This window comes from Vipera ursinii (assembly GCF_947247035.1).
Source record: "Vipera ursinii genome assembly, chromosome: 1".
In the NCBI taxonomy this organism is placed as follows: Eukaryota; Metazoa; Chordata; class Lepidosauria; order Squamata; family Viperidae; genus Vipera; species Vipera ursinii.
Window position 1 is genome coordinate 87,230,308 of NC_139512.1, and position 13,185 is coordinate 87,243,492.

Below are 13,185 nucleotides of genomic sequence, written 5' to 3' on the forward strand. Positions count from 1 at the left end.
GGGACCACTACGGTGGGAAGGTAACAGCGTTCCGTGCGCCTTTGGCGTCTAGTCATGCCGGCCACATGACCACGGAGATGTCCTCGGACAAGCGCTGGCTCTTTGGCTTTGAAACGGAGATGAGCACCGGCCCCTAGAGTCGGAAACGACTAGCACGCATGTGCGGGGGGAAACTTTACCTTTACCTATATGCATTATCTGTAAAATACATGTTTTAAACTATGTTTTAACTTTTTTTTTCTAACATTTTCCCAGAAAAGCTCTTTGGCTTAATTGCATAATAAATAAATGTGTCCTTCCTAAAACAAATGCTAGAGATGGGTAATTGTAAAGATAGATAGCTTTACTAAGATCTCTTGTATGCTCTAATTATTAATGTGATTTGCCAGCAAAAACTCTGATATGCTTTAATTTATCTGTCTCTTTCTGGACAAACTACCATATCACCAGTAAATTTGATTTTTGACTGTGCCAACTGAAGTAGGTTGACTGAAGCCAACAAGTAGGTTAGTTGAAGAAGGGAGGAAGGGCAAGGGGTGGTAAATTTTCAGTAACTGGAAGGGATTAGCTACAGTTTGTCCAAATGTCAAAAATCAATAAGGTTTTGAAATGAAGCTCAGATTCATTATTAGTGGCTACTACTTTGAAGGCAAAAACAGGAAGGCTAGCAACAGCTGAAGAGTAAAACAATTTTCCTCAGGTGTTCCAACACCGCCAAAGTTGGGGGGGGGCTTTATAACAAAAATACAAACTAATTTACACACTAAAAAACCTGTCAGTATTACTTTGATATTTCTGAATATAATACATCCATGCTTATTATATTATTCCCTTTTGGGGTAAGCAGCATTGTACAGAATGCAGGAAAGGAGTCAGAAATGTTAACCAGAGAAACTAAAGGCTTGAGATAAGAAAAAGGAAAGGAAGCATAAACCTGGTTTAAAACACCATTCATGAATTATAATGAATATAATATAAAATATAATTTATTAAATTTATATGCCACCCAACTTCCAATGGCTTTGGGCAGTTTACAATTATTAAAACATTTTAAAAAACACAAGGAACGATGCAGAAAACATAAAAACAGTGCAGAACGAAGGGACAATGATTGCAGAAAGGAACAGTAAGAAAGAAAGCGGCGTAGTTGTCCTGTACTTCTTCTATACTTGCACACCATTCTTGCTTCTAGACTCATACATTCATACATTGGTTTACACACTGCACTTAAACTTCTTATCTCTCTCTCTCTCTGAATCAAAATTCTATCCAGATACAGTTGTGTGTTTTTTTAATTTCAGCTTACAATAGTGAAAAAGTAAGTCAACTAGGCACTGTTGTGCAGTTAGAATTTAAATTGCACCTTGGAATAAATTAAAAATTAAGAGCTTTTAGTCTCTTCCTAAATATTGAAAGGGGATGAGTTAAATCAGCGTTTCCCAACCTTAGGAACTTGAAGATGTGTGGACTTCAACTCCCAGAATTCTGGGAGTTGAAGTCCACGCATCTTCAAGTTCCTAAGGTTGGGAAACGCTGAGTTAAATGACTCTCCTTAACAGGAGAAGGCTTCCCCACATGCTAAATATTGGAGCCAACTGTCTTTAAAAGAGCTCCTCTGGCTGATTTCAGTAGCCCTTGACTATGCAGCCTGTTGCACTGTGGCTGTTTTAAAACATTTCATAAAAAAATATTTACTTTATACAAAACTGTGTGTGTGTTCATTCATGTGTATATGAATAAGTGTGGTTATGGAATTTCATTGGAGCATTGTCACACACACACAAAAACAACAAGAAACCCAGCCTTCACCAATTTATACCCTGTGTGAAGACTCCAGCTTTGGAATCCTCCAGCCCCAGTAGTTTTAAAGTCTCCAATGTAAATGCAATGGTTTTGTGCACAAAGATCCAAACGCTACTGTTGTAACTCAGCCAGCAATTATATTTGGATGGAACCTGGCACATTCAATGGAAAAATATATATGAATGGGAAACATTAGAGTTGGTGGAGCTTACACACAGTACTTGTGTCTAAACATTATTCTTTTGAAACCAATCTTGGAAAGAACTGCGGTGAAGACACAAATGCCAGATCTATTAATTTATCAACATACAAGTTAATAATGTTTAAAGAATATGTTTTATGTACCTTTTCTCTTGTATATGTTTTCACTAAACACTAAACCAAATAAAATCTTCCTCAGCTTGGAAAATGAACCCACTTTTTCTGTATAACTTCAAGTCCCGTTGCCTATATTTAGCTTAGTTCTACATATATTTGAGAAGGGTGCCTACAGATTTTCATTGGGATGGTTTTATACCTTTGGTAAACATCTAAAGTCTATTTAGGCCATGAACAATTTATATTTAAATGTCTTTCTAACAGCAATCTTGGGTGTTAAAAATTGGAAAGTAGAACGTAAATATTGTTTCAATTAAAGAATCATGCAAGCTTTTTTTTCTTTTAATATCACTTCTATGAGCAAAATAAGTAGCCCTGAATGTTTTCAGAACACCATTTTTGCTTCTGATTATAGCAATCTGATAAGTGGTAGTACTAGACTGTGTTTTTTTTACTCCTATAAACATGAAAGCATAATATACTTTAAAGATTGTAGAAAGTATTTCTTTCTTTATTTTTGGTGGGACTCAAAATAATTCAAATGTACTAGACTGTTTCCCATACAGTTTTTAAAAATAGTGGAAGTATCTTCCTGTAAAGGTTTTCCAAAACCTTAAAGTGGGAAGTTTTCTTGATTGTTCTGATATAATATTACAGTCAAGACTCCTATTTGAAAAATATTTCTTCTGATAATTTTGATTACTTTCATTCACCTCTTTTTGAATTATCTGAACTGAGTTTAAGCAATCCAGACGCCACAGAACAATTCTGGGACCTCGGTTTTGCTTGGGAAGGCAACAAGAATCTTTATTAAAAATAAGACATGTTGAATGTATTTATTAGCAGCTCTGCAGACGCTGCTAAACTATAAATGAGCATAGTCCAAACCAATGATGGCAAGCAATAGCAATAGCACTTAGACTTACATACCTCTTCACAGTGCTTTACAGTTGTCTCTCGGCAGTTTACAGAGTCAGCATATTGCATGAATGAAGGTGAATATACGTGTCCCAGGATAATGTTGCAGGATCCAATCCAGGTCGGCCACCATGGCCAGAGACTTTGTCTTCCGAGCTTTTGGACTCGTACTGGAGCCCATCTTCAGGGAACTTCTCTCTAGCAGAGTTGTGTGCTCTCTGTGTGGTATTTATATGGTGCCTCTTGAATGTGTCTTTTTAGATGTTGATTGGGGTGTTATTGGCTGGCTATGAAATTGTTGGCTGTTGTTTGCTTCTGCTGCCAAGCCCTTGCCTTCTAGACAGACTTGAACACTGGGCGCTATCTAACAAAATGAAATTCAATGGTGAAAAAAGTAATCTTCTACATTTAGGCAAGAAAACCAAATATACAGATATAGTATAGGGGGTACCTTGCTCAATAGTAGTAACTGTGAGAGGGATCTCTGAGTCCTAGTGGACAATCACTTAAATATGAGCCAGCAGTATGCTGCCGCTGCCAAAAAAGCCATCACAGTTAATGCTAGGCTGCATTAACAGAGGGATAGAATCAAGATCACGTGAAGTATTAATACCACTTTACAATGCCTTGGTAAGGCCACAGTTGGAATACTGCATCCAGTTTTGGTCACTATGATGTAAAAAAGATGTTGAGACTCTAGAAAGAATACAGGGGCACCATTTCCCAGGCTTCAATCACTTCCCTAGATGTTTTTGCCCCCAGCAATCTGGGTCCTCATTTTACCGATCTTGGAAGAATGAAAGGCTGAGTCAACCTTGAGCTGGTCAGGATTGAACTGTTGGCAGTCAGCAGAATTAGCCTGCAATGCTGCAAGCTAACCACTGCGCCACTACGGCTCTAAAATGTCTTGATGACCGTTGATGATGAAAGATGCAAGGAGTTAGGGCATCAGGTGCCTTGTCCTTATGTGAAAGATAGTTTGGGACTACTGTTGTTCAATGATGAACTGAAAGACATCTGAAAAAAAAGATCAGCTGTGATCAGCTGCTAAAAAATGCAATTATCCTTTCTATGTATTATTTATCAGGGTTTTTTTTAAAATGAAACTTGCTGTGTCTTAAGAGCAAAGTTTGCTTGTCTGAGTCAGGCTTAAGTTTATTTGTCCTGGGGATGTGCCACAGGGCACAGTAAATCCAGAGACCCAATGGTGTTAGCAGACAGAATTTAACAGCAAGAAGTACATCTGCTGTTTAATCTTATGTTGCTTTTAATAGGCTAGACTTGGCATTTGAATCATGCCTCGGCCTCTTATTTAAACACAGAGAGGCTGTTTCACTAGCAACTGAAATATTGGAAGACTACCATACTAGGTATGAACTTCTAAAATATTAGTTCAAAACAAAATTATGTTTGAATATGATTATTCAAGAGACCGACACTTGCCAAGGAACAGAAATTTTCTCAACTGTCATCTCTTAACTAAGAGGCCACAAAGGAGACTGAAAAACTAAATCTTTAGAATGGGATGCGTAAAGGTTGATAAGCTGGCAAAACTGCTCAAAAACAGCTCAGAAACGGAAAAGTAGCCTACTGATGTGTATACACTAGAGAAAGAGAGAGAGGGAGGGAGAGAAAACACAATTTAGATTCTTTCTCTTCCAAATCTGTCCCTAGGATAGTAAATCAACAAAATTTAAAACTAAAGAAATAACTTCATCAATAGATCAGGTGCCAAGCAAAGCCAACTGTGAATAATTTCATTGTTGTTTATGTGTCTCTAACATGAGGAAAAAGAAAGGTGCGAATGATGTTGTTGAACTAAGCAGGGGTGTCAAACTGGTGGCTGGCGGACCAGGTGCGTCACCCACAGGCCACGCCCACCCCGGCTCCCCAAAGGCAAAAAACATCGCGATACGTCACGACACGTTGCGATACGTCACGTGACGCAATCAAGTTTGACACCCATGAAGTAGGGGGAAGAATTATGCAAGCTGTTCCCTATGGATCCAGGAGCTATACTGAGTGATTTTAAATTAGATGTGTGAGTAGGAAAAGACGGTACAATTTAAGATCAAGTTGAACACCCTTTTATGGTGTATGCGTTATACTAGCTCCTTCTGTTATGTCAAGTGGCTACAAAGAGCTTGGTTGGGGTTTTTATATCAGGGCTGGATTTTCTGGAGCTGGTTGCTTGATTTTTGTTATCCAGGGTGAGTTTTAAAGAGCAGGATTGAAGAGAAATATTTAAGGACATTTGAATTTTCAAGAGGCCCATGTGCATTAAATTAAGCTATCAAACTAGAACTGGGGCTTCCTAAGCTAGCAAGAACTTTTATGCCAATATAAATTAGTTATCTTTTAAAGCCATCAAGAGAATGGCCAAGTATCCATTAAACCTTAACTATGGGAGAAAAAAAAACAGAGTATAACTCATAGAGTACAGTAGTCCTTGACTTACAACTATTTATTTAGTGACCAAGGTTATAGTGGCACTGAGAAAAGTTATTTATGTACCTGCTTCCTTAGCTGCAAAACAATCTAAACATATGCACTTCTTTCCTTGCTTAATCTGAACTATCCCCCGAGACTCGATCAATTTCCTACTCTGTGAATCCTAGTAATTTTTATAATTAGCTTAATGGCTACGGGGACTATAAAATGGGCGATCCCTCTTTTGTATCAGACCTATAACTACTTTCATTTTGTGTTACTGTGGTGGGCTAATTGAGGATGCCATCAAATAAATTGCAGCCTACTGTAAATCCATCACTTCCCACAGGTATGTCTTCAGTACAGGGGTATTCTGCTTCAGTCTGCTCATGAGGTATATTCCATTCCTTTGAGTGGAAATTTCATCTATAACAATTCGTATAAAATAGTGTCAAACCTTGTGCCATGAAGAACATTCTGACTATTCATGGTACAGAATCAAAGTCTATTGGCTATTTCCTTTGAGTAGCTTTAGTCCTTTGACTGAATCTTCAGTAATGTTTTGCAATGTGCACCTTCAAATGTAAATCATATTGAACTCAACAGCCTTGTTTTGCTTCTTTTATATGCAATTAATCAAATTTTCCCAAACAAGATTGGGCTGTAGTTCCATTTTTCCTGCCAAAACTGTTTTAGTTCACGAGTGAATTTCACACCTCTGCTAATTTAAGCTGTCTCATACCTTTTCCCTGCCAAATGGGTTAGAAAATAAGATTATCCCTAGATGATTGCAAATGTATGTACCTCTGCAAATGTATGTACCACGGCAAGGGTTTTGCAGCAATCAATTATATATGCAGAAGACAAACACATTTGGGGCATGAAACTATAAGGCTAGCAGTGGGCAAAAAAGGGACAAGAGCCCAAGATTCTACAATGGGGACCAGGACATATATATCACTATGTTCAATAAAGTCCCATATTGAAATGACTTACATAATTTCTTGGCCCAGGGCCTAAAGGAAAAGCCAGGTCTTAAGGGTTGAGACCATGTGATTCCCACACTTTTGGCACATGCTTTCTGTCCCCAACCAGAAAATGGCCAGGGAACCTACCTACTCTCCATGGATACTGATGAGTTACATGGAACACCACTAACGTCATCTATCACTGCTGGTAGATCAAATCTGTAGAATTGAGTAATCTCAAAGTGGTCAATCTAGACTTTGTTTATTCTTGGATGGAGATGCACCATTTGTCATGTAATACTTAGTTTAGCAAGTGGGGAAGCAAACTAACTGCAGTTCCATGATTCATTATACCTCTAGGACCTTTAAAGAAATAGTACGGGAAGACACATACATGTTATCTGAGGGAAACCATTGCTTTCTCTCAGAAAGACCAGCTGCATTTAACTGACAATTGCAAATGATAGTAAATTCACCCTACTGTAATTCTGTGTGGGGGACAGTGAGAGGTTGTCTCCCAAGGCTTAATATTTGGGAGGACACAGATTTCCCACACACAAACTTGCCCCTCCCATCCCTTAGTGTTTATAAACTCATTTTTACTCTCCCCAGTGACTAAAGTTAGTTAGAATTATCTTCTAGAAGTAATTTTCTTTATTTCTGACAAATCTCTGTAGCTATTGGTAACCATAAGGAAGCAGCCTGTGTTTAGGTTTAACTTGACAAATGATGGTAAATTATATGCGTTTTCTCCAGTTCTTCTTACACAAACATTTCACAGAACAATTTAAACTATTGACATAGTTTCATTGTGAGTGGCTAGGTTTGAATTTGCAGTCAAGATATTACAGGAGCTGATGAAATTCAAACTAACTATGGTACAGTATGCATTGGCATTCAAACGGGACCACCAGCGAATCTGTAACAGAAACACTGGGAATTAAGTAAATTCCAAGTCGAGCTCTTCCTTTGAAAGGAGGGGAGAAAGTGGTTATTTAGCTTAACCATATTTTGAATTTGAACATGTCTCACTTGTTGTCAAGTAAAGTTGGCAAACACTCTTGAAGAAACAAAACTGCCTCAGGGAAGATGACAGGTGGGAATTTATTTTATTCATTGCAAAATGAGACAATCTGAGACACTCAGTGCAAAGAGCTTCTTTTTGAAATGAAATGTTTGAAGGTATATCACTGAAGTAGGACCAAAAGCAATGACCAGAAAAAGCAGCTGAAATAATGATCAATATTTATTCAGTCATAAGGGAAGTACATGGTAAACTCCTAACACTACAGTCCAGGGATCTCCCAAAAGCAAGGATAAATATTAAGTATTACTAGATTTCATTTGACACCTCTGCAACTTCCAAATCTGTGAAGATGTCCCAAACTCACACTTGGAACTGAAGCAAAGAAGGGATGGATCCATTTTGTGGATTCCACCTATAGTTAGACCCATCAGTTTCTCATATACAATTCACAGGTGTTTTATTGAAGGCAAGGTTAGGCAATTAATGCCCCAAGGGCTGCCTATAACTCTTACCCGGGTTGCCCATAAACTTCAGCCTAATTTCAAAAGTTCTGTACAATCAGTCATGGCAGGCATCGAGACGTGACTACTATTTCTGCAGTTTGTGATTTAGGTGAATGAGAAATAGAAGCCAAAAATGAATGAATCCATTGTCTTCACTACTCCTTATGATCTCCGTTCATTCCGCCGGGACCTGAAGACCTGGCTCTTCGAGCTCTCTGGCCCAGGCTGAGAATTTTTAATTTTAATTTTAACTGGGGTTTTTATTTTCTCTCAGGGTTTCATTTAATCTTTTTTAATTGTTTTAACTTTTGTATTGATTTTCTTTTAAATATCCTGTAAACTGCCCTGAGTCCTTCGGGAAAGGGCGCTATATAAATCTAAATAATAATAATAATAACTCCATCACCATCAATTTTCCACAAAAATAACAGAAGACCCTTCTCTGTTTTAAGGAATTAACAGCCTGCTTATAATAAAAGGTATAATGGGGAGGGATAATTGGGAAGTGTTTACAAATGTTATAGATAGAACGCCAGTTTATGGAGTGATTAAAAGCCAGTTTATGGAGTGATTAAGGCACAAGGCTAGAAGCCAGGATACTCTGAGTTCTAGTCCTGCCTTAGGCATGAAGCCAGCTGGGTGACCTTAGGTCAGTCATTCTGTCTCAGCCCTAGGAAGGAGGCAATGGCAAATCACTTCTGAAAACCTTGCCAAAAAAACTGCAGGGGTTAGTCCAGGAGTCAGCATTGATCTAAGGCACTATTTTTCTTTTTTTTTTTTTTTAAAAAAAGGACTTTTACCGTTTTCTGGAAATGTTCAAAGCAGTCTTTAATATCTACATGCAGCTAAATGATGCATATCCATCAGAAGGATGGGATACAGAACTTTGAATAAAATAATGAATAATTCCGCCTTGCTGCAGCTGATGCTGTAGAATTAAATTAGTTTCTTGATCTGTACAGGTAGTTTAAAGTTTTGCATACAGTTGGGTATAAAATCATATATTTAAGTATCTGGCTCTTCAGACATGTTTAGTATAACCTGATTTGTATGTGTTGACTGCATGTGTATTCATACCTCTGGTGAACTTTTAACTTCTATCCCAATTGCAAAATGAAAAGGGATTGCTTAAGTATTTAACTACACCTACAAAAAGAAAAAAATCTATAAATCTAGTTCATTCTGTGAGGCATTTAGACCTGAGTTGGTTCCCTTTTCCAAACTTCTGGTCTAAGGGGTGGGTGGGTGAGAGTGGGAAAAAGTGCAATAGAAATTATCTAGTTTAATCATTTATAATTAATGACACTCTGGAAATCTTCCAATCCTAGCAATGCCTGCTCTCTATAAAATGAGCATGCACATCTGCTGTTTCAGTTAGGACAGTGGGAGTTGACTGCAGGAGAAGTCTCTTAGAAACCTAAATCTCTGCTAAGTAAGGAAGATGGGTGTGCTTAGAAATATGAAGCAGTTTGATGCAAATCACACTGGTGAGATTAACAGAGCTGTCTCTTCCGTGAGCAGTTAAAAGTGAAGTCAAAGAGACTCTCTGTGGCTTCAGCAGTGCATGATTCAGAAAGCAACATTCACAGTTCTTTTCCAAACTGCTGCAAACGTTCACTGCCGGTTGCTGTTTATTTTTAAGTTCAAAAAGCACAAGAAGGTCTAGTTGGCGTTTATTGCTAAAGGATCCAGGATAGCAGGTAAAACCGTTAATCCCAGCAAGCTGCAGGGCAGACTAACAGTGAGAGATGACAAAAGCTAATTGGAAACATCAGCAGTCTAACAGAAGATGTGTTTGCAGTAATTGGGATGTAATGTCTGCAGAAGAGAAAGTTTGCAAGGAGTAGCTTTAAAAAGCAGTGGCTCTCAAGAGGTGAGTAAGGGAGATTCTTAAGCTCTCTTTTTAAAAGACAAAACATGAAATGCCTTCAGAAAAAAGAACGTAGAAGGGGTTTAAATTCATCAAGGAAATACTTCAGCTATATCTTCTTCATATAGCTGCTGTCAGTTTAAGATAAAACTGATCCTACGTGAATTCTTGTCAGGATAAAGGTATAAGAAATTTCAGCTTTGTGGATTAGGAAATGAAATGTATATTTAAGGTTTGGTTGTTGTGGACTTTGTTTGTGGTGATTCTGATATGCGAATGTTGGTTTTATTTTGTTTGATTCTTGTTACATTTGGAATTGTTTGTTCAATTATTTTTCAAGTTTGTCAAACTGGATGGTTCCACACAGACTGAGTTTATGTTTATTTATTTGTTTGTTTGAAACATAGCTTTGATTAGACAGCTTCCAATCTCTATCATTATAATTGGAGTAAAGAAATGTAGATTGGGTGATTCAGAACAATAAGAAAGAGATGGAATGTTCAGTAAACTTGTAATAGAAAAAAAAAACATTTAAAATTTGCCAAAAGTTGACTATTTAGTCCCTCCCCCCAGACTGATCTTATTTCAAGTCCAGAAATAGATGATAGACAAAGTATAAAATGTCATTTCTGTATTTTTGAAATACTGTTAAATACTGAAATACAGTGAAAGCAAATCACGTTCACCTGAAGATTTTATCCAAACGCAAAGTGCCAACAATCTTGTATCTTATCTTTTTTTTCCTCTCCCCAGAACCAGCAGACAATTTAGACCCCCAACCCACAGGAATGAATGAAAATGCAACGTCTTTGGTTCAAAGCAGCAGTAGCAACAATGCTGCCACTTGCAGTAACTCTTCGGCCATCCCCCAGCCCAATTCCGCAGTCAAACCTTGGCGCAGCAAATCATTAAGTGCTAAGCACACAACCACAACATCCACATTAACTGTAAAACAGCAGGTTCAGGAATCTCCCAAACCCCTCCCAGAGATGGTCAAAACTACTCCCAATGGTCAGAAATCAATGCTGGAGAAGCTGAAACTCTTCAATACAAAAGGGGGTTCCAAAGCAGTCGGGTCATCTCTTGAATGTCCGGGGTCTCGGGACACTAGCTGTGAAAGATTAGAGGGCCTCTCAAACTTCGAAGAAAGTGAGGAGATGGAGGCTGCAAACCGGAACTTAAACACCCCAGGACCCACATCAAATAGTCCCAAAATTGCACTTAAGGGAATTGCACAACGGACATTTAGTCGCGCTCTGACCAATAAAAAGAGTTCCCCAAAGGGCAATGAAAAAGAAAAAGAGAAACAGAAAGAAAAGGAGAAGGAAAAGGAGAAAGAAAAGGAAAAAAACAAAGATGTGGCCCAGAGAACTTCCGTGATAGAAAAAGCTGACATGAAAGAAGAGCTGAAGGAAGAACAGGTCCCCCCTGCTGTAAACGAAATGCCAAAAAAATCCTCCAAGATTGCAAGCTTTATCCCCAAAGGAGGAAAGCTCAACAGTGCCAAGAAAGAAGCCGCTGCCCCTTCACATAGTGGAATACCAAAACCAGGGATGAAAAACACCACAGGGAAATCCTCAAGTGCCCCAAGTTCCTCTGCAAAAGAAGGTGAAAGAAGCCGAAGCGCAAAGCCAGCCACCAGCCTCTCTCATCCAAAAGCACAGCTAGATTGCAAGAATTCAAGTTCCACGTCAAGTTTAGCATCCACTGACGGGAGAGGAATGGGAGGGTGGTCAGCTTTAACTTCCAGCAGCAGCAGCCATGCTGTCAATGGGCCAACTAACAGTACCACCCAGACAACAGGAAGCAATACTGTGAGTGTTCAGCTACCTCATCCGCAACAGCAATACAGCCATCCAAATACCGCCACAGTAGCTCCGTTCATGTACAGGTAAGGAGCACTTTTTAATCATAATTCGTCCAATCTGACTTTTCTAGTATAGCCAGATTTTTCTGGCATGGCTTTCTTCAAGGATGAAGAAAACTATAGTAATTGCTGACTTGCTTGGGGCTATTTATTTTAAACAGACCTGGGCAACAGTGCATATTCTCTCAGCCCAGGTTGGTAGAAGGTCGCGGCGATGGGGGGGGCGGGGTGGGGGGTCTTGGGGCCTGAGTGGATGGGGTGGGGACAGTGATCCCCATGGTGATTGGGAATGGCGGCAGATGGATGAACAGAGGGCCATATCGAAATCTGGGATCACGCCACTGCTATCTTCGAGCGGTGGTGCGCTCCGACCCTCTGGCTTCATCCTGCTTTTCCGGGGGTGGGGGAGGACAGGTACCTGAGGTCAGGCTGGTCTATTTGAATGCCAGGCCTGTGGTGAATAAAGCTCCCCTCATCCGGGATTTGATCGAGGAGGAAGACGCAAACCTGGCATGCATTATGGAAACTTGGTTGGGCCGGGAGGGAGGAGTCCCTCTGATTGAATTATGCCCACCAGGTTTCCGTGTGCTGCATCAGCCTTGGGCTCAGGGTAGGGGCGGAGGGGTGGCAGTTGTCATCAAGGAGGCCCTTTGTCCGTGGGAGGCCACTGCCCCACAGATAGGCGGATGTGAGTCCCTCCTCCTGAGGTGGGGCCCTGGAGGTCAGTTGGGCCTGTTGCTTGCGTACCTTTCTCCCAGCTGCATGGCAATGGCCCTGCCCAGGCTGCTTGACGCTCTCTCGGGATTGGCGGTTGAGTTTCCCAGACTTATGGTTCTGGGGGATTTCAACTTGCCTTCCTTGGGGGAGATGTTGGGAGTGGCCCAAGAGTTCATGGCTTCCATGATGGCTATGGACGTGACCCAGATTATTCAGGGTCCGACCCATGAGGGGGGAAACATGCCCAACCTTATTTTTATCTCCGGGCAGTGGCTTAATGGTCTGGGTGGGGTTTCTCCATCTACTCAACCCCTCTCATGGACAGATCATTATCTCCTGCGGCTGGGCTTCCATCATGCCACCTCCCACTGCTGGGAGGCGGAACCGACCAGGTGGTTCCACCCCAGACGCCTGATGGACCAGGAAGGGTTTCAGATGGCACTTCGACTGATTCCTGCCTCCCTTTCCCACAGCCCAGTCGAGACCTTGGTTGACGCCTGGCAACGGGCTGCTTCTGAGGCTCTTGACTGCATTGTGCCTTTGCGGCCTCTTACCCGGCGCAGGTCCCGGTTGGCCCCTTGGTTTTCCGTGGACCTATGGGAGATGAAACGCCGGAGGAGGGGCCTAGAGAGCATTTGGAGATCCAGTTGGTCCAAATCTGACCGAACACAGTTAAGATCTTTTTCCAGATCTTACCTTGTGGCAATGGAGGTGGCGAAGTGTGCTTACTTCGCCACCCTCATTGTGTCTGCAGATAATCGCCC

General features: G+C 40.4%; 1 protein-coding gene across 1 annotated transcript in view; it reads left to right on the forward strand.

The window, feature by feature from the left end:
* Nucleotides 1-13,185, forward strand: part of NAV2 (neuron navigator 2) — a 189,360-nt gene that overhangs the window by 12,954 nt on the left and 163,221 nt on the right. Inside the window, exon 4 of the mRNA XM_083355147.1 lies at nt 10,591-11,728. Within this exon, the coding sequence (XP_083211273.1) occupies nt 10,591-11,728 (1,138 nt within the window). The remainder of the gene's footprint in view (nt 1-10,590; nt 11,729-13,185) is intronic.